This window comes from Microtus oregoni, unplaced genomic scaffold (genome assembly GCF_018167655.1).
Source record: "Microtus oregoni isolate MIOR12 unplaced genomic scaffold, Mior012 000012F_ref0000307, whole genome shotgun sequence".
In the NCBI taxonomy this organism is placed as follows: domain Eukaryota; kingdom Metazoa; phylum Chordata; class Mammalia; order Rodentia; family Cricetidae; genus Microtus; species Microtus oregoni.
The window spans coordinates 413,903-439,839 of record NW_024543071.1 but is presented as its reverse complement, the minus strand read 5'-3'; the positions used below and the strand labels follow the sequence as shown (position 1 = coordinate 439,839).

Sequence of the window (25,937 nt, the reverse complement as noted above, 5' to 3'; positions counted from 1 at the left end):
TATAGAGCTAGTTCCAGGACAGGCTCCAAAGCCACAGAGAAACCCTGTCTCGAAAAACAAAAACAAACAAACAAAAAAAGAACTTTGGAAGAGCAGGCAATGCTCTTAACCTCTGAGCCATCTCTCCAGCCCCCAACTTGCAGTATTTTGTTGACTTCATGCCGCTTATCACTTTGACCTGTCCTAGCAATATTTTATCCAATTAATGTCCCTTACCCTTACTGGAATGCTTATTTTCTTTTGGTCAACAGCGTTCCCAACACATATTAGGTCTCCAATTATTTTTATTTGTTTTCGTTTTTGTAATGAATCAGTGAATGGAGACTCCATCTTTAAGGTACTACACAAACCGAGGGTGGAAGGCTGGGTGGGGCTCTGTGATTGAACAGAGTTTAGAGAAATGGAGCTGCGAGGAGGAAGTCCCCGCCAGGAAAGAGAAGCAGGGGCGGTACCTGCAGGGTCGGATCCGCCGGCCGGAAGAGACGGAAGAGGGGTGTGGGCGTGGCCAAGAGGAGGGGCGGGACCTGCGGCGCGAACGGGGCAGCGGCGGAAGATGGCTGCGGTCGTGGCCACGGATACACAGCTGATGCTTGGAGTCGGGCTGATCGGTAAGGACCCAGGCTCTCTGCCCGCCAGCCCACGCTGCAGCTCCACCTCGGTTCTCAGATCTGCCGGGGAGGGTCTGGACCCGGGCCGCGGAATTCGGCCTCCTCGCCGCCCGGACTGACGTGAGGCCTGCGGGCTGGTTCCGCCTTGGGAATACTGGGTTGGGGAGCTGGGGCGGGGCCGCTGGTGTTTGCAGCTCCCCGGGAATATAGGTGATGCCCCGGGGGTCTCGAGGAAGTGGCGGAGCCAGTGTTGGAACCCATGCAGGGTGACCTCGAACCTCTACTTCCACGGTGGAGAACTACGAGACAGTTGATCCAGATGTCCCTGCTGCGTGGTCACATTTGTGACCCCGGCTAGTTTATAGGAATTTATGATGAGGAAATCCATAGGTATCTTTGGACAGTTCAAACTGTGTGTGAGTTTTGTGCAGTCCAAGCAGGCGGTAGCTGACACCGGACTGCACGAATGAATAAACCTTTATAAAATCCTTTGAATAGTCTCTCTCCCGAAGTTCTAATGCGCCTAAACCCTATTCTTCCTTGCAGAGTGCAAGCCATTGCTTAGGCTTAGCAAATAACTACACTAATTATTTTTCAGACGTTCAAAGGAGTGTCTTTATCCTCAATTCATTTTTTTCTTCCAGTGTAAAATTTTATTTATTCATTTTGCATGAGTGTCTGACTGTATGTTTTTTGCACCGCGTGCATGCCTGGTGCCTAACGGAAGCCAGAAGAGATCATTAGATCCTATGGAACTGGAGCCAATTGTGAGCTGCCATGTGGGTACTGGGAATCGAATCCAGTCCTCTTGAAGAACAGCCAGTGCTAACTGCTAAGCCATCTCTAGGCACATTGTATTCATATCTAATGCAGTTTTTTTTTTTTTTTTGGTTTTTTCGAGACAGGGTTTCTCTGTAGCTTTGGAGCCTGTCCTGGAACTAGCTCTGTAGACCAGGCTGGTCTCGAACTCACAGAGATCCGCCTGCCTCTGCCTCCCGAGTGCTGGGATTACAGGCGTGCGCCACCACCGCCCGGCCTCTAATGCAGTTTTTAAAAAGTGCTTGAAAACAAAGCCTAAGTACCTCAGGCATCTTGGACTTGTCAGCACTTCAGGGATATCTCTGTCTACAGACCAAGTTCCGTGACAGCCAGGGCTACACAGAAAATCCCTGTCTCAAAAAAAAAGGGGGGGCTGGAGAGATGGCTCAGAGGTTAAGAGCATTGCCTGCTCTTCCAAAGGTCCTGAGTTCAATTCCCAGCATCCACATGGTGGCTCACAACCATCTGTAATGGGGTTTGGTGCCCTCTTCTGGCCTGCAGCATACACACAGACAGAATATTAAATACATAATAAATAAATATTTAAAAAAAAATACCTACCCGTAAAAAAAAACCCAGTCCATTAGTTTTTTATTGTGGCATGCATTTAAGAGGTATTTCCTTGCGGGGCAGTGGTGGTGCACACCTTTAATCCCAGCACTTGGGAATTAGAGGCAGGTGGATCTCTGTGAGTTCGTGACCATCCTGGGCTACAGAGCAAGTTCCAGGACAAGTTCTAAAGCTACACAGAGAAACCTTGTCTTGAAAATACAAACAAAAACAAAAACAAAAAAACAGAAAAAGAAAGAAAAAAGGTATTTACTTCTAAACTGGGCAGTGTTAGCATGCCTTTAGTCCTAGCACTCCAGGGGCAGCAGCAGGTGGATCTATGAGTTTGAGGCCAGTCTGGTCTCCATAGTGAGTTCCAGGGTAGCCAGAGCTACACAGGGAAACCCTGTCTCAGGAAAAGAAAAAGATTTTTTTGTTTCTAAGGAAAGAGGGTATCAGGCATAGTAACGCAAATCTATAGTGAACAACTACTTTGGGGACTGAGCTAGTCCCACAAGTTCTTTTATTTCCTTTTTTGTAATTGAGATGCTTATTTTGGTGATAAAATTACATTATGAATGGATAATTTTGGTTATTTTTATTTTAAAAATTTGGTAGAACAGTAGAACTCTTGCTTAGCATGTAAGATGTGTTGGGTTTCATCCCCATTAAAAAACGCAAATTTTAATCTAGTCTGTATATAACATGAGTTGAAGGAGGTTTCATTATCTCCCTTCATTTTTGGGAAAGGGGGATTAAGGATCAAGCCCAGGGTTTCAAGTGGCTCTGCCTATATGCCTAACCCTCTCTTTTTTCCCTTTTAGGAACCTTTCCTATGTGTTTTTATTGAAGATCTTCCTGTTACATAAAAATATAAGTCGATAGCATTTTTTAAATTTATTTATTATGGATACAATGTTCTGTTTGCATATATATATATATATATATATGCCTGCAGGCTAGAAGAGGACACCAGACCTCATTACAGATGGTTGTGAGCCACCATGTGGTTGCTGGGAATCGAACTCAGGTCCTTTGGAAGAGCACACAATGCTCTCAACCGCTGAGCCATCTCTCCAGCCCCGATAGCATTTTTTTTTTTTTTTTGGTGGGAGAAGATCATCTTAACAAATATCTAAGCCTAGTTTTTCATTACAGTTTTATTTATTTATTTGTGTATGTGAACGTGTAGACGGTTTGTCCACGTGGAGGTCTGAGGACAACTTGTGGAAGCCAGTCCTCTCCTTTGATCATGTGTGTTCTGGGGTCAAACTCAGGCCATTGGGCTACATAACAAACACTTTTACCTGTTTTACTTAGGTGACCTAAAACTAAAATCAAGGTGTAAGCCTGTAATCTCAACTCTTGAGAGATAGACTCAGGAGAATTACTAGCCTGGGTGATCACAAACAAAACAACCAAACAAATGTAAATCACGAGTTCATAGGAATTTTGGGTCTCAAGAGCCTAAGTTGCTTTGTAAAGTGGGTTGTTAATACTGATTCCACAAAATGTTTCTAAGTAACCAATCAATTTACTTCCTTGCTGCTGTTTGACATTCTCACAGTGACCATCTTTCCACCATAGAAAAGGACACTAATGGAGAAGTTCTGTGGGTGTGGTGTTATCCTTCCACCACAGCCTCATTAAGGAATCTGCTGCTTCGAAAATGCTGCCTAACAGATGAAAACAAACTTCTCCACCCCTTTGTCTTTGGCCAGTACAGAAGAACGTGGTTTTATATCACTACAGTTGAAGTCCCAGATGCTTCAATTTTGAAAAAGGTATGACTGCTACCAGGTCAAACAACAACAACAGCAACAAAAAAACTCAGTAAATCTAAAGTGATTTAAGAATGTAAGACTTGTAGCCGGGCGGTGGTGGCGCACGCCTTTAATCCCAGCACTCGGGAGGCAGAGGCAGGCGGATCTCTGTGAGTTCGAGACCAGCCTGGTCTACAAGAGCTAGTTCCAGGACAGGCTCCAAAACCACAGAGAAACCCTGTCTCGAAAAATCAAAAAAAAAAAAAAAAAAAAAAGACTCTGTATTTCACAATACACACTTGAAAGACTCAAATGTTATTTTCTCTGGGACTGTTCCCTTTTGCACTCCATTGTGGCTAGTTGAATGCTCAACAACTTAAGGATCAAAGTTACAGTCTGGTAGACTAGAGCTTTAAGAGCAGTCTCACAGCCACACTGAGTAAAAATGACAAGTGTTTTCCATAATTAAAATCTGTTTTAGGACTAGGTGTGGTGCCTCATACCTTTAATCCCAGCACTTTGAAGGCAGGTGGATCTCTGAGAGTTTGAGGCCAGCCTGATCTCCATAGGGAGTTTCAAAAACATAGCAGTATTTTAGAAGCTGGGAGTGATGACACATTCCTTTAATTCCAACTCTTAAGGGACTCAGGGAGGAGGATTGCCAGGTTCAAGACCAGCCTGAACTACAAGTGCATTCCAGCTAGTAAAAAAACTTAAAAATTTTTTTAAAAAATTTATTTTATTATTATTTTTTTTAAATATTTGTTTATTATGTATACAATATTCTGTCTGCATGTATGCCTGAAAGCCAGAAGAGGGCACCAAACCTCATTACAGATGGTTGTGAGCCACCATGTGGTTGCTGGGAATTGAACTCAGGACCTCTGGAAGAGCAGGCGATGCTCTTAACCTCTGAGCCATCTCTCCAGCCCTTAAATTTATTTTTATATGTATAGGTGTTTTGCCTGAATGTATATCTGTATGAATGTACCACACGTGTGTCTAGTGCCTGCAGAGACCAGAAAAAGGTGTTGGATCTCCTGGGACTAGGGTTAGAAACAGTCATGTATGGCCATGTGGGTACTGGAAATAGAATCCAGTCCTCTGTAAGAGCAGCCAGTGTTCTTAACCACTGAACGATCTATCTCTTCAGTCCCTTAAAAACTTTTTTAAGTATTATAACTATTCTTGGCTGAGTTAAGAATTTTTAAATTTACTTGTATATGATTAAGATACAATTTAATTTAAAGTGATTATTAAGAAAATCTATGTCATAATTAGACTTTTATTGGTATGTTGCTTTCTATGAGTAGTTAGTATCACTATGACCCGGGAATAAGTTATATGACTTCTTTTTTGTTGTTACTGTTTTGGTTTTTTTCAAGATGGTTTCTCTGTTTAGCCCTTACTGTCCTGGAACTCTGTAGACCAGGCTGGGCTTCAACTTAGAGATCTGCTTGCCTCGGTCTCCCCGGTGCCAAAGGTGTATGCTGCCACCCAGCTAAGTTACATGCTTTTCTAGTTCAAGCAAGTAGTTTTCCAAGAGAAAAATAAGGAAGCAAGTTGCTGAGTCTGTGGCATGAACCTGGTGGTGTCTCTTCACTTTTCAGAGTTAACTTTTGAGCTATAATGGGACTTTATGAAGTATGCCCAGACTTTAAAGAATGGTATGAAAAATAGGAAAATCATTTATAAAGAGTTATAGGATTCTTAGAAAACGTAAGCTTGGAAGTTTCAATGTATTATAAGATCTTTGCATTTTGTTCAGTAAGTACTTTTTCTCTTTGATGGTTTGTTTTAGGGGTCTCTTATAGCCCAGCCTGACCGCATACTCACTATGTAACTGAGGCTGGCCGTAAACTTTTGGTTGTTCTGTCTTCACTTCCCAAGTGCTTTCCATTACAGATTTGTGCCCTCGTGACTAATTTACTTATATTCAGTTTGCTGTGTTTGTTGTCTTTTTCAAACTTTATTTTTACTTTTATTTGTGTATGTGTATGCCCATTTGAGTACAGGTGTCTTCAGAGGCCAGAAGAGGGCATCAGACCCCCTGCAGGTGGAGTTACAGGCAATATTAAGCTGCTCTGTGGGTTCAGGGATTCAAACTTGGGTCCTCTGCAAGAGTGGCAAATACTTTTAATTGATAAGACATCTCTCTTTCAGTTCTTTCTGGAAAATCCTTAAGTGGATGTGACCTGTGTTTTGGATTATAGACTGCCAAGTTATAGCAGCATTCATAACCACATCTGTGGTTCAGAATTCAAAGATAGTAAGATTTAGAATAGTCTAAACTATATATTTTTCAACAGAGCACAGTGGCATACACATATAATCTAGCACTTGGGAGACTGAGGCAAAAGGTCTCAAATTTGAAACCAACATGGGCTACATAGTGAGACTGTCTCAAAGTAAAACAAGCGTAAAGAAGCCGGTGAAGACTTTGACATTTTGGTCTTTTCTTTTTATTGCAACTATGTTGTGTCCAAGAGGTTTGTTAGAATAGAATAATACTGTCATCTTTTACAGTAAGTATCTATTGAATTCTATTCAAGTATCTTTAAAAAGTATGCTTTTGTTTGTTTGTTTCTTTTGGACAGGTGACTCATTTTTCTATTGTTCTGACGACCAAAGATTTTAACCCAGAGAAATATGCCGCCTTCACTAGGATATTGTGTAGGTCTGTATGAAAACTGTGTTAAATGCGAATTCACCAAATTGAAGATCTCATTTTATAGTGATCTAGCTGATGTGCACATGAAGGAAACAAATTCAGTCTTCAGTCTCCTGACTTAGCCACTGTGGCTTTGCAGAAGCTGATTTGTCAGGACGGACTTTCTCTTTGCTTGAAGGATTTATCTTCTGATTTGGGAAATGGGGCAGGAGAGGAGAAAAAACAGTTTGTCCAATTTCTGTAGTCCCTGGGAGATTGCTTGCCACTTTTGGTCTGTCCCAATATTTCTTACATATTAAGCACATTGACTTTTTAATGATAGCTTTTCACAGGTTTTAGCTTTCCTGTTTTACTAGTATCACTATGTAATATGTATTTCTAAATGTCAAATGTGTCAACTCACTCACCCAATAGTTTGTGAAGAGCTGAAGGGAATTTTTGTATTTCCTACTGTAAGCCTAATAAGTTTGAGTTTTTTTTATGTATTTTATACATATGTACCCCACACATGTGCACATGTACACCAAAGCAAAAATTGAAAAATAAAACTCCATTACTTAAGAGTTACAGTTAGACTGTATTTTAACCAAATGAGGTTTTGCTGTGTATGTAACTAGCCATACTACAAGACTTGCTGTGGACGATAAATTCCAGGCATGTGACTCACCATGGAACAGAAACAGTTGCTGGTCTTGTGGCACTGACATAGGGAAGTTGTTATTGACAGAAAAGTCCAGGTCCAGAAGCTGTAAACTAAAAACACTATAGAGGTGTTTTCTAAAAAGCATGAGGTTTCCATTGTATCTGGCTTACCTAGTCAGGGCTATTTGAATAGACCTGAACTGAGCAGGAAGTATTTTGGAGTTCAAAGGCAGTATTGTTTCAGATTCAACTTCCTCTTCAGAAAGCCTAGATGTCTGGTTTCTGTAGTGCATGGTATTATGGCATTCCACATCCTCCTCTCAGGCCATGGGCCAGAAGGAATGGGAACTCAGCAATTGCCAGCCACTTCCTCTGTCCCCTGTTCCTCCTGCTCCCACATGCTCAGCTTTACATGTGTGCTCATGTGTAATTCTTCTGCATGTCCCCACACACACGTGCCTGATGTCTTTGTGCACATTCATGGACAAACACTTTTCATGATGGTGAGGTAAATGTAGAGGTGCTTATCGTCATTTCTGGGGAGAAAATCAGGCAGTTGTGCTTCCTATGACACACAGCAGAGGTCACTCAGGAAGGCTTCAGTCCCTGGATGGCATCCTTTGCCACCACTCCCTCCCTTCCTCCTCTTGCTCCTGCAGCTAATGGGGTTCTGTGCACTCCTAGAGTCTGCTGTATACACCAGCTGTGGCAGGCCTGAGAGTTACTGTCCACACATGGTTCTTGGGGCCACACTGCATGATTCTCCCACAGAGTCTTTTCTGTCTCTCATAGCCCAGGGTCGTCATCTTATGTTGACTTCTCCATTACTATAGTTGGTTTCTGTTCATTATGTTGATAAAATTTTTTTATTAAGAAACACGTAAGGGGCTGAAGAGATGGCTCAGTGGTTAAGAACATTGACTGCTCTTCCAAAGGTCCAGAGTTTAATTCCCAGCAACCACTTGGTGGCTCACAACCATCCATAATAAGATCTGGTGCCCTCTCTGGCCTGCAGACATACATGCAGTATGTCTACGTAATAAATAAATCTTAAAAAGAAAGAAAGAAACACATAAAAATTATCAGTGATACAAGAGTCTACAATAAAATTCAGAATTTCCCCTTCCTTTTCCCCAGCCCCAGTTCACACAACCCCTGCAATATACTCTTGTTGGTGGTCACACCTGAGCTCTCACAGTATTTATTGCTTCCCACCCTTTTCTCAGTTTGTAGCATGAAATAATTAGCATTTAGTAATCAGTTAAATTAGCTCTTTTTTTCCCAGTTAATCTATAATAAATATAATTTTCAAGTAGTCAGTTGTAAAATTCAGTTTTCAGTTTAATTTTCTCAGTTTTCTATTATATTAGCTGCTGAAAGGCCCAAGTATGCCCAGTGATGTCTTTTTAATTTTTCAGTGCTGTGGATCAAACTCAGGGCCTCAAGCAGGCTAGGCCCACCCTTGACTACTGAAGTATAACACCAGCCCCAGTCAAGTTTCTCAAACAAAATGTAGCTCTAAGCCAGGCTTGGTGGCTTAAGTCTTTAATCCCAACTCTCTCGAGGCAGGGGCATGAGGATCTCTCTGAATCTGAGGCCAGCCTGGTCTACATGCAAATTCTAGGACAGCCAGGACACAGAGAGACACTGCCTCTAAATAAATAAATTGCTGTCAAATAATTAACAAATGAGCCTGGCGATGGTGGTGCACACCTTTAATCCCAGCACTCGGGAGGCAGAGGCAGGCGGATCTCTGTGAGTTCGAGACCAGCCTTGGTCTACAGAGCTAGTTCCAGGACAGACTTCAAAGCCACAGAGAAACCCTGTCTCGAAAAACCAAAAAAAAAAAATTAAATGAATAAACAAACAAGAGAGAGGGTAGTCTTAGTTGCTCCATGGAAAGGACTTCAAGGGGAAGAGACTGAACATGTGGCCTCTATAAGTGCAGCTGACTTCCCTTCGGTGTTTTTGGAAGTCTTTAACTTGATGGCAGATGTCTGTGTTTATCACTGGGTTTCTTAACCATCTAAGTGTAGTTACTTCTAGGATTGCTTATAATAAGCATAGGTGCTTCAGCACTGTTTTATCTGTGAATGATGCTTTGAACTCTTGTCAAAGGAAGTTGAGCCAGGAGAACAGAGTTGTGTGACTGAGGGCACCAGTTGTGAGCATAAGACATAAGAAGAAGTAAGAATACAATATTCCTGGGAGTAACAGCTTTGGGAATCCATTGTTAATTTCCCCTATATAGGGACTACATTTCCAGATGGCAGGAGAGAGCCTTTCTCAAAGAAATGGTCTATATTTGTCAAGTGTTGTATTTCAAAGTAAATTAGAGAAGAAATGCTATGAACAGGTTTGCACATTTGGAAATGCTAAAACTTCATAATCTAGAAAATACTAGTGTCTAATATTGGTTCCTTTCCCACATTATCATACTGCATAAAAAGCATTGTCACCTTTTGTCCTTTCTCACAGAATATATCTGAAACATGGAAGCCCAGTTAAAATGATGGAGAGTTACATTGCAGTTCTTACCAAGGGGATCTGCCAGAGTGAAGAAAATGGCTCTTTCTTTAGCAGAGACTATGATAGTCGAAAGGCATATCTTGCAGGCTCCATCAAAGGTAAGAAAGAAAAGAAAGGAAAACCCTGACCAGCAACAAAAGCCCCAAGCCAAGGCATTTTCTATACAGAAGAATACATCAATTCTTACGTTGCTTACTGATTTAGAATTCTGTCAGAACAAAACATTTTGTGGCAACCTTTTTCCATATTGTGTCTTTTATAGAAATGTGCCTTTAGCAAAATTTCATGGCTCATGGTCTCCACTGACTTCCACAGTTTTTCTTTCCTAACGTCTTAGTCATTAACTCTTCCTAGTAGAGAGCTACAGCCATGTCCATAGTCTAATCCAGCACTTAGCTGAAGAATACAATGACAGGCAGCCAAAAGCCAAGCCACAGATCCTGCGGTCCTCTGGAGGTGGAGCTGCCCTGCCTCAGGTCCTTAACAGAGCCCACTGCTCTCCATCTGCTGGCTTCAGTGAGGTCGGGGCTGGGTATTCTCCAAAGCTTTTTATGACTCTGAATAGTGTTGATTCTCCTTTGTATTATTTATTGCACTTCCTTGGGATTCTGGCATTATCTGTGTATCCAGAGTCCCCAAAGGGCTGCAACTATGATATATATCCTGATGAGGACATAAATAAACATATCCATCTACTAAATGAAGTATGTCTGCACTTAATAACATTTGCCTTAAGGTAGCCAGTGTATTAAAAGTCATTTTGTATTTATATGACAAGAATTCTTTTTAGGGGGCTGGAGAGATGGCTCAGTGGTTAAGAGCATTGCCTGTTCTTCCAAAGGTCCTGAGTTCAATTCCCGGCAACCACATGGTGGCTTACACCATCTGTAATGAGGTCTGGTGCCCTCTTCTAGCCTGCAGGCATAAACACAGACAGACTATTGTATACATAATAAAATAAATAAATAAAATAAAAAAAAAGAATTCTTTTTAATGGAAACGTTATGCTTTTATGTATTTAATGCAATCTTTTCTTTTTATTTTAAGACATTGTTTCTCAATTTGGAATGGAAACTGTTATCTTACACACAGCATTGATGTTGAAAAAACGAATTGTTGTTTATCACCCCAAAATAGAAGCTGTCCAGGAGTTTACCAGGTACCATCTTTAATTATTAAAGTGTGAGCTTTCCTTACAGTTGGAGATACTAGATGCTGCTGTGTGCTATGTTCTGTTGCATATTTGATAAAAAGAGAATGGGTTAGTGTAGTGTGATTTTTTTTTTTTCTTTACTCTTTGTTCTTTAGGGGGCTCACCATCCAGCTCCCAAGTAAGCACACACGGAGCCTTATTTTTACTTACAAATGCCTGACCTTAGCTTGGCTTGTTTCTTGCCAGCTTTACTTAAATTATCCTGCCTACCTTTTGCCTCTGACCTTTTTCCTTTTCTTACTTCTGTATATCTTACTTTCACTCTGACTCTGTGGCTGGCCGGGTGGCTGGTCCCTGACCATGTCCTCTCCTTGTTATCTCATTGCTCCCTCTCTTCCTCGTTTCTCCTTCTATTTATATTCTGTCTGCCAGCTTCGCCTATCTTGTTCCTGCCTCGCTATTGGCCATTCAGTTAAACAAATGAAGCATAAACAAAAGTCACACACCAGAAAATAATATTCTACAACAGGTTAGTGTGAGTAAAATACCATTTTTGTGATTCAGTTTAGAGCTAGTAGTTCAGGGTCACTGAATTTTTATTTATCTTTAGAAATAGGGCACTTGGAAGGCAAAGGCTACTCTCAAGAGGCAGAGGCAGATGGTTTCTGAATTTGAGGCCTGCCTGGTCCACAGTGCTAGTTCTAGTACAGCCAGGGCTACACAGAGAAACCCTGTCTTAAAAAACAACATAGAAATGGACTTGCAGATGTGCACCCCAGGAGGAAGGGCTCTCCTTAACTTCTGTTTGGTGTGTATGCTTATATATGTAAGTGGGTGCTTGTGGTGTGTCTGCACACATTCCTACAATACTGACTACAACTATTTCTTTGGCAGATACAATGAGTTAGCAAATTGTTGTTTGAAAGAAAGTAAGTAATTTAGGCTTGGGGCTGGAGATATGGACTTAGTGGTTAATAGCACTGGTTGCTCTTACGGGCAGGTCTGGATTTAAGTCCCAGTACCACATAGTGGGTTTTAACCATCTGTAACTCCTTGGGCACCAAGCACAGATGTGTTGCACAGACATGAATTCAGGTGGAATACCCATACACATAAAATTAAATAAATTAAAAAAAATATTTATATGTACACATTCATACACATACATGTATATAGTAAACATTTTAGGCTTGGGAACTATGTGCCTCTGCCAATTTCTCAGCTGCCTAGCTAGCAGGAAAGTAACTCTAGATAATATGTGTGTGAGTGAGCATGGTTGTGTCAATAAAACTTTATTTTCTAAGATAGGCAGCTAGCCAGCCCATGAGGCCTAGTTTGTTGACCTTTGTTTAAAGTAAATTTTTGATTCCGTTTTACCTGACTCACATTGTTAGTGGTAAATGGGGTGTGGGAAGTGGAATTTTTTGTTTACTAAATCTAATTCATTCTTAAATCTTTTTTGTTGTTGTTGTTGTTTGTTTTTGTTTTTCAAGACAGAGTTTGACTGTTTAGCTCTGGCTGTTCTGGATCTCGCTTTGTAGACCAGACTGTCCTCGAACTCACAGAGATCACCCTAGTTGCTGACTCAGTCTCCTGACCACAGGTGAATTTTATTTAATCAAACACATCTTTGCATCATTAAAAAATTGTTCCAGAACATAAACAAAAATGGCATTCCTTAAAATATTCTATAACATTTCCCCCTTTTTATCTAAACAACAAATGAAAGGTTTTAACTTTAACAATATACCTATAATACCAGCACTTTGGAGGTTATGGCAGGAGAATTGTCATGAGTTTGAGGCCAGCCTGGGTTACATAGTGAGTTCCAAGCCAGCCAGGGTAAAATACCCTGTTCAAAGACACACACGTGCGCGTGCGCACGCGCACACACACAGGCATTGCTTTATTGTCAAGTCCATTTAAGGCTTAGATTTCTCCTCTGTTTCTGCTTAGCCATCCATAGAACTTTACCCTGGATGTTTCCTCTTGGGAGGAGTAGAAGCAGACAAGTGTCCAAAGTGAAGGCCAGCAATTGTATGACTGAGTTTTTCCTTTATTCCTTAGGACTCTGCCTGCCCTGGTGTGGCATCGACAGGACTGGACCATCCTGCATTCTTACGTGCACCTCCATGCTGAAGAACTGGAAGGCCTGCAGATGTGCACAGGTACACGAGAACATCCTAGGTTAGGAAGGACTCTGCTTATGTTTAACGTATGTGTTTGTATTGATGGGGCATGCACACATTGGTAAGATGAATAAGAAAACTTTTTTTTTGCAAATACAATGATTTTTTTCCAATTTAGAAATATTTTTTAAAATATGTAGTAAAATGCACAAAATTGTCATTTTAACTTGTTTGTGTGTGTTTGTGTATGTGTGTGTGTGTGTGTGTGTGTGTGTGTGTGTGGTTTCCTGGTATTAGAACTTGAATGTAGGGTTTTAGGCATGCTAAGCAAGGCCTCTACCACTGAGCTATATTCCCAGCACCAAGTTAATCAGTAATTTGATTTTGAGTGGTTTTTTGTTTGTTTTTGTTTTTGTTTGGTACTTTTATTGAGACAGAGTTTCTCTCTGTGTTAACAGCCTTGGCTGTCATGGAACTAGCTCTTGTAGACCAGGCTGGCCTCAAGCTCATAGAGATTCACCTGCCTCTGCCTCCCAAGTGCTGGGATTAAAGGCATGTGCCGCCACCACCTGGGTCATGATTTGCCTTTCAAATTATGAAATATTTCTGTCATGCAAAATACACAGAGTTGAGGCCAGAGTGATAACTCAACAGTAAAGACACTTGCCACCAAACCTGATGACTTAAGTTTGATTCCCAGAATATACGCAGTAGAAGGAAAGAACCAACTTTTTCTTTTTTTAAATATTTATTTATTTATTTATTATACAATATTCTGTCTGTGTGTATGCCTGTAGGCCAGAAGAGGGCACCAGACTCCATTACAGATGGTTGTGAGCCACCATGTGGTTGCTGGGAATTGAATTCAGAACCTTTGGAAGAGCAGGCAATGCTCTTAACCTCTGAGCCATCTCTCCAGCCCCAAGAACCAACTTTTTAAAGTTGTCCTTTGACCTTCACATGCACTGAGTACTGAATACATATACTCAATCAGTCAATAGAATATATTTTTCTAAAGATATATACGGTTGGAGATATATGACTCGGGGTAGATAATATTTGCCTAACATATTCAAAGCCCTGAGTTCCATCCTGAGCAACAGAGACAAAGAGAAAATGTTTTCTTAAGTAGCCTCTTTTTTTAAAAATATTAATTAATTAATTTATTTATTTATTATGTATACAGTATACAATATTCTGTCTGTGTGTGTCTGCAAACCAGAAGAGGGCAGCAGACCTCATTACAGAAGGTTGTGAGCCACCATGCGGTTGCCGGGAATTGAACTCAGGACCTTTGGAAGAGCAGGCAATGCTCTTAACCACTGAGCCATCTCTCCAGCCCCTTAAGTAGCCTCTTGGTGGTGTGTGGAGCACCGCTCTTTCCGCCTGCTTTCCTCCCCACAGCTTTCCTTTCCCTTACACTTACTTATGGATTCATCCTTTTTGGCCTTCATGTATAAACACGTATCTCCAAGCAGCTCTGTGCATAGATGCAGTAGATGAAATTTTCTATGACCTGCTTTATTTCTGTTTAGCATTTAATATTTTTGTGGGATTCATCCATGTTTATGTGGATGTCTGTAGTTCCTTTTATTCTCCATTTGCATTGGAGTTCACTGAATGACTTTTTATATATTCACTTTTTAAATCTAATATGTTTATTTATTTTGTGTGTAGGCATATGTCTGTCATTGCATATGCGTGGGATCAGAGAACAACTTGTGGGTATTGGGTCTCTCCTTCTACACTGGGGCTCCCAGAGATTGAACTAGATCATCAGGCATAGTGACGGTCACCTTTACCAACTGAGCCATCTCGCTAGCCCATAGTTAACCTTCTTAAAAACAGTGCTACCATAAGCATTCTTATGCATCTCTTGGTGAATGTTTATAAGACTTCTCATTAAATATTGTGGTGGAATTGCTAGTTTAATTCAAGTCACTGGCTAATGCTAAGTGTGACCCTCAGAGTCTCCAGTTTACCTTCTCTGTAGCAGCACAGGGGAGATTCTGTTACTTCCTGTCTTCAACCACTCTTGCTGTTAGATTGAAATGTTTGCCAGCTTCGAAAGTTTTTTTATTTGTTTTATTTTGTTTTGTTTTGAGATAGGGCTTCTCTGTATAGTCTGGCTGTCCTGGAACTTACTCTGTAGACCAGGCTGACCTTGAATTCACAGAGATCTCTGCCTTCTTGCTAGGATTAAAGGCATGGACCACTACCACCCAGCTACAGCTTGGAAAGTTTAGCGTGGTATTTTATTGTAGTTTTAATTTTTCCTGATTCTTAGTAAGGGTAAACACATCTAGATATCTTTCCTGTTTTCTCTACAGCAAAACAATACTCATTTTTTCAATTAAGTTTTTGTATAAATTCTTTTATTTGTTCAGGATATAAGCACATTATTTTTACTTATGCTTCAAAATCTCCAAGCTGGTGTGTGCTTCACCACAAATTTTGTGGTATCTTTTGATGAGTAGAATTCTTTTTGTTTTTTATATTTTTGTGTGTGTGTGTTGCTCAGTTGCATGCTTACCTTCCCATAGCATATTGCTGGAGGTCAGAGGACAGCTTGTATCAGTTGATTTTCTTCTACCATGTATGTCTGGGGATCAAGCTTAGGTCATTAGTCTTGGCCACAAACACTTTTACCCACTGAGCAATATTACTGGTCCCACAAATTTGTAATTTTAATTTGTTGGAATTTTTTAGACTTCTGTTACTTTAGTACTTTGTATTTTGTCTAGAAAAACCTTTTCCTGGGCTTAGACCAGAGTCTCCTATGCTTTCTTAAAAATGTTTTTTCTTTCCCATTTAGTTCTTTAATATACCTAGGATTATTTTGTGTATATAGCATCTGATTTTAGAATTTAATTTTCTTTTTTAAAGATTTATTTATAGTCTCTTTTATGTTTATAAGTGTTTTGCTCCTGTGTATGTCTAGGGACCACTGTGTGCCTAGTGCCTATGAAGGCCCAAAACTGGAGTTACAGATGGCTGTGAGCCATCATGTGGGCTCTGGGAATCTAATCTCTGTCCTTTATAAGATCCGCTTGTGCTCTTAACTATTGAACCATCTCTCTAGCTCCTCAATTTTAAAATTTTATTTATTTGTTTGTTTGTTTATTTTCATTTTTGGAGACAGGGTTTCTCTGTGTAACAGCCCTGGAACTCACTCTGTAGACCAAGCTATCCTCGAACTCACAGAGATCCACCTGCCTCTGCCTCCCAAATGCTTGGATTAAAGGTGTGCACCACCATTGTCCAGCTGGGGATAGGCTTCTTTAAGAGTTACCTACTTTCTGACATTCTTGACCTAAATAGCATTGACCAAAAAGTAAATGTTTTCCTTCAGCCTTGTTCCTTGACATTGAACTTAAGTTTTAGAACATTTTGAGCCATGCGTATTTTGATTTTATAGCACTAATAAAGTGCCAAGGTACAGCTAATGTTCCTGAATAGTAGAAAATTCTAAAGAAAAGTAGCCAGTGAGCTATCAGATTGATCACTTCTGAGACTTTAACCACATGATTTCTCTCTGCTCCAGTAATTTTATTTATTTACTGTGCAGGCTACATTGCTGGCTTTGTAGAACTGGAGGTGAGCAACAGACCAGACCTCTACGATGTGTTTGTGAATCTGGCGGATAGTGAGATCACCATTGCTCCACTCGCAAAAGGTGACTTTTCCATTCTTTCTCTGTTCCAGTGTTAGCATGAGGTGTAAACCAAGCAGCTTTGTGTTTTGTGCTGACTCCTTAAAACCAATATTTGAGAGCTTGCTAGGCATCTGCTAGAGCTGGAGGGATTTCTCGGTTTTCCTGCAGGTCTGTGTTAGAAAGACAGGTGAGATTGCTGCTCATAGCTCTGGTATGCTCTATCATTGGTTCCCTAAGGTGGGAACAGCCAAATGCTGGCTGTCAGGACTCTGCTAGAATCTGATGCTGTGAGGGTTTTATCTAGCAACTTCAAATGAGTAAAACCAGATTTTTTTCTCTTTTCACTTGTTTTAAAATTTCAAACATGACCATGTTCATGTGGAAAAATGAAAGTAGAAACAGACCTTAGGAAAAGGCTAAAATTATAAAAAATGGCCATGGCCAGAACCAGAAAGGATGGCACTGTCCATTTTCTGATCTACAGAGCACACTCATTCCAGTTGTACCATCTAAAGAGACTGTGTCCCTTGCAGTGACACACAGAACTTTCTGTTTCACAGCAAGCAGGAGCAATTCTGTAGTTCACGTGACTGAAGCGGTTTTCTTTGCGTGTTTCCAAGGATCTGAACATGCTGTGTGCTCTTCTAGCACCTGAGGGTCTGGTAGGAAGCTCTTTTTTTTACAACCTTCCTGCCAGAACAATGCACTTAATTTTTTTATTTCCCACCCTGATTTTTTTGAGACAGTCTCTCTTCATAGTCAGGACTGTACTAGAACTCACTCTGTAGACCAGGCTGGCCTACAACTCAAAGAGATCGGCCTTCCTCTGCCTTAGAATGCTGGGATTAAATGTATGTGCCACTTAGATTCTTAACTGTAAAGGCGTGGGTTTCGCCTTCCAATCACAGCTCACTTGTAATCAGTGTTTTTCATCCAGTTTATCAGGCAGATATGAAGGGGAAATCTGGTTTGGCATTGGTGATAATACCTCCAGCATGCTGTTATGTTTGTGTTGGGAATAAAACAGAAACCCGGAGGGTTAACTGTAGTCTTAAAAGTCCTTTAGTGTGGTCTTTCAGATTTTCAGTTGGAAGACTTGGTTATTTTTTATTGTGTAAAATTCTAAATCTTTATCCAACATTCTTTCTGCTTTCATCAGAGGCCATGACAATGGGCAAACTGCATAAAGAAATTGGTCAGCTAATTGTGCAGTCTGCAGAAGACCCAGAGAAGTCAGACAGCCAGGTGATACAGGTAACCCTTGATTTGCCTTAGGAAGCATCCTGTAGCAGCCTCACTGTACACTTTCAGGGCATGGTAGCAGAATGAAGTATCAGGGGACAGGTTTTGCAGTGGCCAAGATAAAGGTGGATAGGTGGAGTGTGTGGGAGGGGAGGGTCATTACAGGGGCTGGTACTGAAGTCATCCCCAGTGGGGAGAATTGTAACCACTGAGTAGGCTGGAATGCCTGTGAGGACCACCAGTGAATTTCATCTGCTCTAAGAATTTTCATGGGGGAGCAAATGGTAAAACAGTAGCTTTGGAATCAAATCTCTACTTTTGAACTCTGAAGAGATCAAGCTTTTAGTAATAGGTCTGTAAGCAGATGCAAGGAGCAGCAGGCTTTGGCAGGGTTGGCTGACAGCACGGTTTTCTCTGTAGTGCTGGTGGTCTGTGCAGCATGGCTAGGAAAAGTAGGTGGGTTTCCTCCTAAGACTGAGGCACTTCTCTTTTAGATGAATTGGCCATTGCCTCCCATCAAATTAGAGCAGAATCACTCATTCTTTTTAGTATCATTTAAAATTTATTCTTTGAGAATTTCACACATGTATACAGGTATACTTTGTACTTTGACAGGTATCTACTGCCTACTTCTTCTGGATTTCTCCAATAGATTCCCTCCTAACTTTATCTATCTATCTATCTATCTATCTATCTATCTATCTATCTAGCCATCCATCATCTATCATGTATCTGTCTATGGATTATGTGTGTGTGTGCATGTGTATTGGTGTTTTGCCTGCATGTATGTCTGTGCACTATATTACACCCAGAGGTCAGAAGAGGATGTTGGATCCCCTGCACTGGAATTACAGATGATTGTGAACTACCATGTGGGTGTTGGAAACTGAACCTGGATCCTCTGAAAGACCAGCAGATGCTCTTAACCACTGAGTCATCTCTTCAGGCCTCTGCCATCCCCACACTGAGCTCAGTGCTGCTGTCTTCTACTGAGTTAGGGTGGGGCTTCATTTATCTCTCCCTATCCATGTTGAAATTTAACTTGATCTTGTATAGATTTTACATGGGTAGTCAGAGCTGTATTGAGTTCATGAATGCTACAACCATGTCAGCATTTCACAATTCTCCTTTCCATCCTCCAGCTTTTAACTGCTTTCCACCCTCTCTTCCATGTTTCTGTGGTGTTCTCTGAGCCTTGTGGGGTGGTGATATAGATGTCCTGTTTAGGGTTGAGCATTCATTCACTTGTTCTCAGCACTCTGACCAGTTTGAGTCTCTGCATTAATCACTACTCGCTGCAAAAATAAGTCTCTTTGACCAAGGGTGAGATCAGCACAAGTCTGTGGATATAACCATAAATATTTAGAAGACAGTTTGGTAATATGACCATTTAGGAAACAGTAATAGTATGTTTGCCCTTAGTATGAACTCCCCTTTTCCCTCTACCCTAGACGTGGGCTTTTGACCATGTTTATAGTAGCATCAAGAATTCCCTCCCATGGAGCAGTCAGAAAGTGGACGATTGTTTCTCTGTAATAGCCCTGTCACTATTGCACCAGTGGTGGGCACATCTTGCCTTACAAGTCACTTTTATAGCATATAGGATCTAATAATAGGTAAGACCATTGTTGTCTTTTCTTAGTCAGCGACCTATATATAGCACATTCTGGCACTATGAAAGCTAGCAAGCAGGGAGAAAATGTCTTGATCAGTTTCAGCTTAATTTCTGTATATCCTACAGCCTGTATATGGATGGTGTCATCAGCAGTAGGGTCATAACATCTGGTTAGAGAGGGCAGTGAAGAGCGATGGCGATAGCCTGAGAAACTGCCATCCTTGATAATATTGGTCACAATCAGAGATCTTAGCTATGGGTTGTTTGGATTATTTCTCATAGATTAGAAATGATACTTAGATAACCTCACATAATGTATGAGATCTTGGGAAAGGAAAGTGATAAATGTTAAAAAAAAAAAACTTGAATGTGATTATGATGTCAGCAAAACAGGTAAAAGACATGACTAATGTGAGTTCCAGTGAGTCACCAGCCACTTAGGAGTGCCAGTTACTGAACAGGCTAAAGCCCATGGGACAGGTGACAGGTTACTCTGCTGGGCAATTGCAGGGAAGAGACTCATTCAAAGAATGGTACCCGTAGAATGATTCTTAATCAGCAGTCCTGCTTCTAGGTGAATATCCAGTGGAATTGAAGGCAGAGACATAAACAGACTTGTCACTGGTAGCGTTATGTATATTTAATAAAAGATGGGGGTGACCAGATTATCCATCAGCAGGAAGAGTCGGTAAACAAATAGAGTGGACACATACAATAGAATATTATTCGGCCTTAGAAAAGAAGGGTCTAATAGCCAAGACTGAACCTTCAGGACTTGTTAACTGTTGCATGAAACAAGCCAATCACAAAATGGCAGATACATGATTCTACTTAGATAATGTAGCAAAGCAGGTGAATTCGTAGAGAAGTAGGATACAGATCACCAGGGTTCTGCAGGGAAGAAAGAGTTGACTGTTCCAGAAGAGCCAGAAAAACCCTGCCCTGGGGTGAGGGGGCAGTTTATGAAGCCAGTCTGATAACAAAAGGTGGATTCTAGGAAATAGCTATTCACATTTTTAGATTCTAAAATGCTGTGTATTTTTCTATTCTTTTAAAGGATATTGCTCTAAAAACAAAAGAAATCTTCACCAATCTAGCACCATTTTCAGAAGTGTCAGATGACGGGGGGAAAATTGTCCTCAGTGTTGAGGCACTGAAGCAAAAGCGATTCCCGCCTGCCACAGAGAACTTCCTTTACCATCTAGCAGCGGCCGAACAGATGCTAAAAATCTGAATGCCCACAGCAAGCCCCGACAGAACTTCTCTTCATTCTGAGTACCCACTGGCATTATAGAGTATTGGAGTTACAGAGGAAATGTTCTAATTTTAATGATTTATTTCCAAGTATTGAGATCTGTCCTGAGAAACATTTAAAAACAATTGTGATTATTTTTCTCCCTGCCAGTTTGATCCAGTGCTGGACAGTGTTTTAACATGTCCTAATGGTAGGAGCCATATGCTGTCCCAGAGTTTAGGAGTTGCACACAGTTCAGCACATGCACTCCTTCATTGTGTATCCCTGTTTGTCTCACTGTAACCATAAACTTAACGGTTTATTTTCAGAAAGCTGCCTCGCAGTTTGCTTTTTATTCTTCTAGAAAAAAACTTGAATTCCTCATGAGAGATTTTTTTTACTTTCTGAGCCAAACTGCTATATTTTCTGCAGAATTACCTAGAATATCATTCAAGAGATATTGCAGTTGCACTTTCTTGTAAAAGAAAATGTTTCTGGGTGGGCCTTTGAAATTTTTGCCTATATTATGAAGGTTTTTCATAGATTTTGTACTAACTGCTGCTGGCAGTGCCTTTGGGAAAAAGAAACCAGTTCCTTTAACAGAGGAGACCGTTTTAAATATTAGAAACAACACCACACCTTTGTTTTTTTTTTTTTTGTTTTTGTTTTGGTTTTGGTTTTTCGAGACAGGGTTTCTCTGTGGCTTTGGAGCCTGTCCTGGAACTAGCTCTGTAGACCAGGCTGGTCTCGAACTCACAGAGATCCGCCTGCCTCTGCCTCCCGAGTGCTGGGATTAAAGGCGTGCGCCACCACCGCCCGGCAACACCTTTGTTTTTTGTTTGCAGTGCTGGAGCTAGAACCTGGGCCTGGCATGTGCTTTCCCACCAAGCTAAACCCCCAGCCCATACTGCTTTCATTATTATAAAGGAACTTAAGAATCAAATTGCAGAGGCTAAAACCAGATAGTGTCTTCAGGTGACTTCAGGAAAAGTAATTTGACCACATCATAAAGGACACTGTTTTTGGACCTTCTTTGTTTGTTTGTTTGGTTTTTGTTTTGGGTTTTATTGTTTGTTTTTGAGACAAGGTTTCTCTGTGTAGCACTGGCTGTAACTCACTGTGGAGGAGACCAGGCTAGCCTCAGACCCAGAGATGTCTGCCTTCCTCTGCCTCCCGAGTGCTGGGATTAAAGGCGTGCACCACCAGCACCTTATTGGACCTTCTTAATTTGAGACCTTAAAATTGCCACATAATCACAGATGTCTACATTATGCATTCCAGTGTCTACTCACGTTAGTTATGAAAGGCTACTTTCCTTCAGTACAGTTGCAGAACCTTCAAACCTTACCAGGAAACACATTTGCAAAAACTTTATCTAAGTTGGGTCTTTTTGCTGGGCATAGTGATACATATCTTCAGCAGTTGGTAGGCTGAGGCAGGAGGGTCTTTGTGAGTTTGAAGCTAGCCTGGTCTACAAAGTAAGTTCCAGAACAGCCAGGCTGTTACACATAGAAACCCTGTATCAAAAAAAAACAAAACAAAAAGTTGGGTCTTTTTAAAAATTTGACATTTAAGTAAAAACAAAAAATAGCCTTTCCCTCTTTTTCTTGGGTTGGAACAGAGAGGACCTGAAATAAGTTGTTTACAGGATTTAACAATTGAAGATTAAATCTGCACTTTATGAAAAGAACTGCTGATGTCTTTATTTTCTCTGTTTTCTTGCAAAAATTACAAAATTCAAAATTACAAAATTATGATGCAATGACTTCCCAGGGAAGGCCTTACCCTCTCTGAGGAGCAGATGGCGGAGGGAGAAGGTGGGGGGAGCGGGTAGAGAGGAGGGAGGGAGAACTGGGATTGGTATGTAAAAATAAATGAATAAACAAATAAAAGCATTTTGATAAAGTTTAAGTAGCAGTGGAGATTTTGACCATCTTGTGACATTTTTGTGTTTGGTTTATGTGTATGACTTCTGCCTGCATGTAATGTAGGTTCATGCACCACTTGTATACCTAGTGCTCATGGTGGTCAGAAGGCATTGGCTTTCCTGGGGCTGGAATTTAGATGTTTATGAGCCAAACCTGGGTCCTCTGTAAGACTAAGTGTTCTTAAGTGCTGAGTCATCTCTCTAGCTTCTACTTTTTATTTATTTTTTGAAACAGGGTCTCACTATGTAGTTCTGGCTGACCTGAAACACAAGAGATCTGCCTGGCTCTGCCTCCTGGGTGCCAGAATTATAGTGTGGTCACCATACTTGACTACCTCTTTTTTTTTTTTTTAAGCCTTTCTACTTACCCTGATCTTTTCTCACATACAAAAAAGATTTTTATTGTATTATATTCATCTTTGTGTATGCCACATGTTGGGGTGTCGGGGGAGGTGTTGGATCTTCCTGGAGCTGGAGTCACAGGCAGCACATGGGTGCTGGGAACAGAACTCATGTCCTCTGGAAGAGCATCAAGCACACTTAAATGCTGAGCCATTTCTCTAGCCTATGGTTCTCTACCGTTAGTTCTGTGTGGCATCCACCTATAGCTACACCTAGCCACATGGTAGGTCACTTGCCAATTTTGTCTTTTTAGGCTGCTGTGATACTTTTTTAAAACATAATTTTGGAATAATTGTCCTGCAGACAGAGAAGCACAAATACCTTTGGTGAGTTCAGTGTGGAAACAACACTGCAGTAGCCAAATGTGTGCATCTTCTCTAACGACATCTAGAAAATAGGACCAGCCAACAGGTCTTGTAGTAGTGTGGCCAGAGCCAGATCTGTTCAGAGGAAAGGGGTGCTATGGGAGCTCTCAAGGCCTCCACAGCTTCTGTAAAGGGCCAGAAAAACCCACAAACTCATATGAGGCACCCACGGGACAAAAGAAGAGAATGACAAGAGTTGAGATGAATGAGGGAGAGGCTTTCCAAAGGGGTTTGGGATCAGAATTTGGTCTCCAAACACAAGCAGAAAGGTTCAGAAATCAGCCAGAACAGCAATCAGCCAGCAGGGGGTGCTGTTGCACTGAGCCGAGGCTGCACCTAAAGCCTTGGGTTCTTAACACATGAAATTATACCCTTCTGGGGTGAGGAGTGGTATAGGTGCCAAGACATCTGTCAGACACAGCTGGGTAAATGATGGCACCATTCTCCAAGACTGTTAGGGAGCCAAACTAAGGCATAGGTGAGTTCTGTGGTGCATCACAAAGCCAAGTACCTTTTTGTGGCCTGAGGGGCTAGCAGAATATCAGTCCAACCTTGGTTGGGGTTTGGGTGAAAGCCATCTCAGCAGAATGTAGGCTGTGGCCAAGAGCACTTAGAAAGTCTGGGTAAGGTCTGGGTTTGAGTGAGTTCCAGGACAGCCAGGGCTACAGAGAGAAACCCTGTCTTGAAGAAGAGGAGGGAAAGGAAATTCTCCTACAGTCCAGTTTAAACTTATTTCTGAGCTTCCTGAAACCTAACAATAGTGTTTTTGCCATGGCAATACAGAAGTAACTAAAATGTCAGGTCCAAAGTATCCCCACTCCCCCTATTCTAGTCATTTCCATCCCTGTCAGAAGGGACTGTTAGCACCACACACACCAAAGCACATGCTGGTCTCCAGGATTACTCAGTATCCCAAGTACCTGTGGTTCTTTTCAGCTCTTCTCACCTGTCCCCTACTCCAGCGTCTTCAGCTCACGGACTTGTCTTCCCCAGTTTATCACTTATAACCCTACTATTTTAAGTCTCTTTTGTCTTCCTCTCTTGAGCCCCTCTCTTAAGCCTTCTTTGTCCACACTCCGTCTTCCTCTCTCAATCAAACCTAACCATGACCCAATCTTGTTTGCTGGCCATGTTAAATCTACCACTTTCTTTTCCTGCTCTGGACTCTAGATACCTCTGGCTGTACTCTCCCTAATATATACAATAAAAACCTTCCCCTCAATCATACCTTGGAGCAGTCATAGCCTCAGTTTGAACATCACTGATACTAGAAGTGGGTTATTTTGCTGTGACAGGCCTGTTTATAGAGTAATGTGGAAGACTTTAGGACTTTGGACTAGTAAGGGACTGAACATTGTAAGCTGGACTTAATTCGCCATCCTAACAGAAGCTTGGAAGACAAATGTGCTGAGAACAATGTGGATTATAGAGGCACAGCTCAAGAGCTTTCAGAGGGGAACATTATAGATGTTTGATATTTGATATTTGATACTCTTTGATATTTTGGCCAGGAATATGGCTGCTTTTTGCCCTCGTCTTAAAAATCTGCCTGAAGCTGAACTGAAGAGTTTTGGTCTAATTTTGTTGGCAGAAATTTCAAGAGAGCCTAATATTTACTCATTTGCATAGCTATTAATTTTTTTTTTTCAAGACAGGGCTTTTTCCTCTGTGTAGTCTGGCTGTCCAGAAACTTGTTCCTTGGACCAGGCTGGCCTTGAACTCAGAGATCCACCTGCCTCTACCTCCCAAGTGGTGGGAGTAAAGGCAGGAGTTACCGCTCACTACCTAGCTAGTGATCTACAATGAAAAAGAGCAAGTGGGACAAACAGAAATACACAGTGTAGTTCGGGGAGAAAAAGAGCACAAGGAAATTTAATGTTGATGCCAGGGTTGTGCTGAGATAAAAAGAAATGGAATAAAGGGAGTGATGCCCTCAGGGCAAGACCCTAGCCAGCTACTCCTGCAATCTGTAAAAAGGTCTAAGGGATTAGGCCTGTTCCTAAAAAGCAGTGACAAATCAAAGTTTATGCAAATGTAATTCAATAAGGGGCAAGTAAGCAGTCAAACTTGGCAGGATGTGCCACATGATTCTAGCTTTAGAGTCATGAAGGATACAGGAGTAAAGCAGTTGTGGAATCTTCCTCCAGGGTTAAAGAAACCTGTTGAGGCCAGGCCGGTGGCCGTAGAACCCTTGCATGGAAGCCCAGAGAAGTCATTGTGTAAAGCTACAAAATTCAAGCTTAATTTTATTGGAGAACATAGGATGTTGGAGATGCCAAATCAGTAGAACGTGTACCAGGCCGAGCTGCAGAGCTCAAGAGAATGATGTAGGAGATTGCTCCTTTGTTCTTAGCCTCTCAGACCCGAATAATCACACAGAAACTATATTAATACAACACTGATTTGCCTATTAGCTCAGGCTTCTTATTAACTCTTACATCTTAAATTAACCCATTTCTATTATTTTGTTTTGCCATGAGGCTGTGGCCGACTGGTAAGGTTCCGTACAACATCTGTCTCCTTTGGCAGCTACACGGCATCTCTTTGACTCCACCTACGCTCCCTCTATCTGTCGGATTTCCTGCCTGGTTTTACTCTAAGCCAGTCGGATGAAACAGCTTTTTTATTAACCAA

At 41.3% G+C, this 25,937-nt stretch overlaps 1 protein-coding gene across 2 annotated transcripts; it reads left to right on the top strand.

Annotated features, from left to right (window-relative positions):
- Positions 1–504: 504 nt before the first annotated feature.
- Dennd10 (DENN domain containing 10) lies at positions 505–22,495 on the top strand. 2 transcript variants are annotated; one of them, XM_041661919.1, is made up of 9 exons: positions 505–608; positions 3,564–3,760; positions 6,337–6,416; positions 9,531–9,679; positions 10,629–10,740; positions 12,802–12,902; positions 16,432–16,539; positions 17,678–17,772; positions 20,433–22,495. In XM_041661919.1, exons 1-9 carry the CDS (start codon positions 554–556, stop codon positions 20,607–20,609), a joined length of 1,074 nt encoding a protein of 357 aa, XP_041517853.1. In that variant the 5' UTR covers positions 505–553; the 3' UTR covers positions 20,610–22,495. The 2 variants fall into 2 exon arrangements, with proteins under 2 accessions (XP_041517853.1, XP_041517854.1); XM_041661920.1 differs by lacking the exons at positions 505–608; positions 6,337–6,416 and having other exon boundaries at positions 3,622–3,760; positions 20,433–22,494.
- The last annotated feature ends 3,442 nt before the right edge of the window (positions 22,496–25,937 follow it).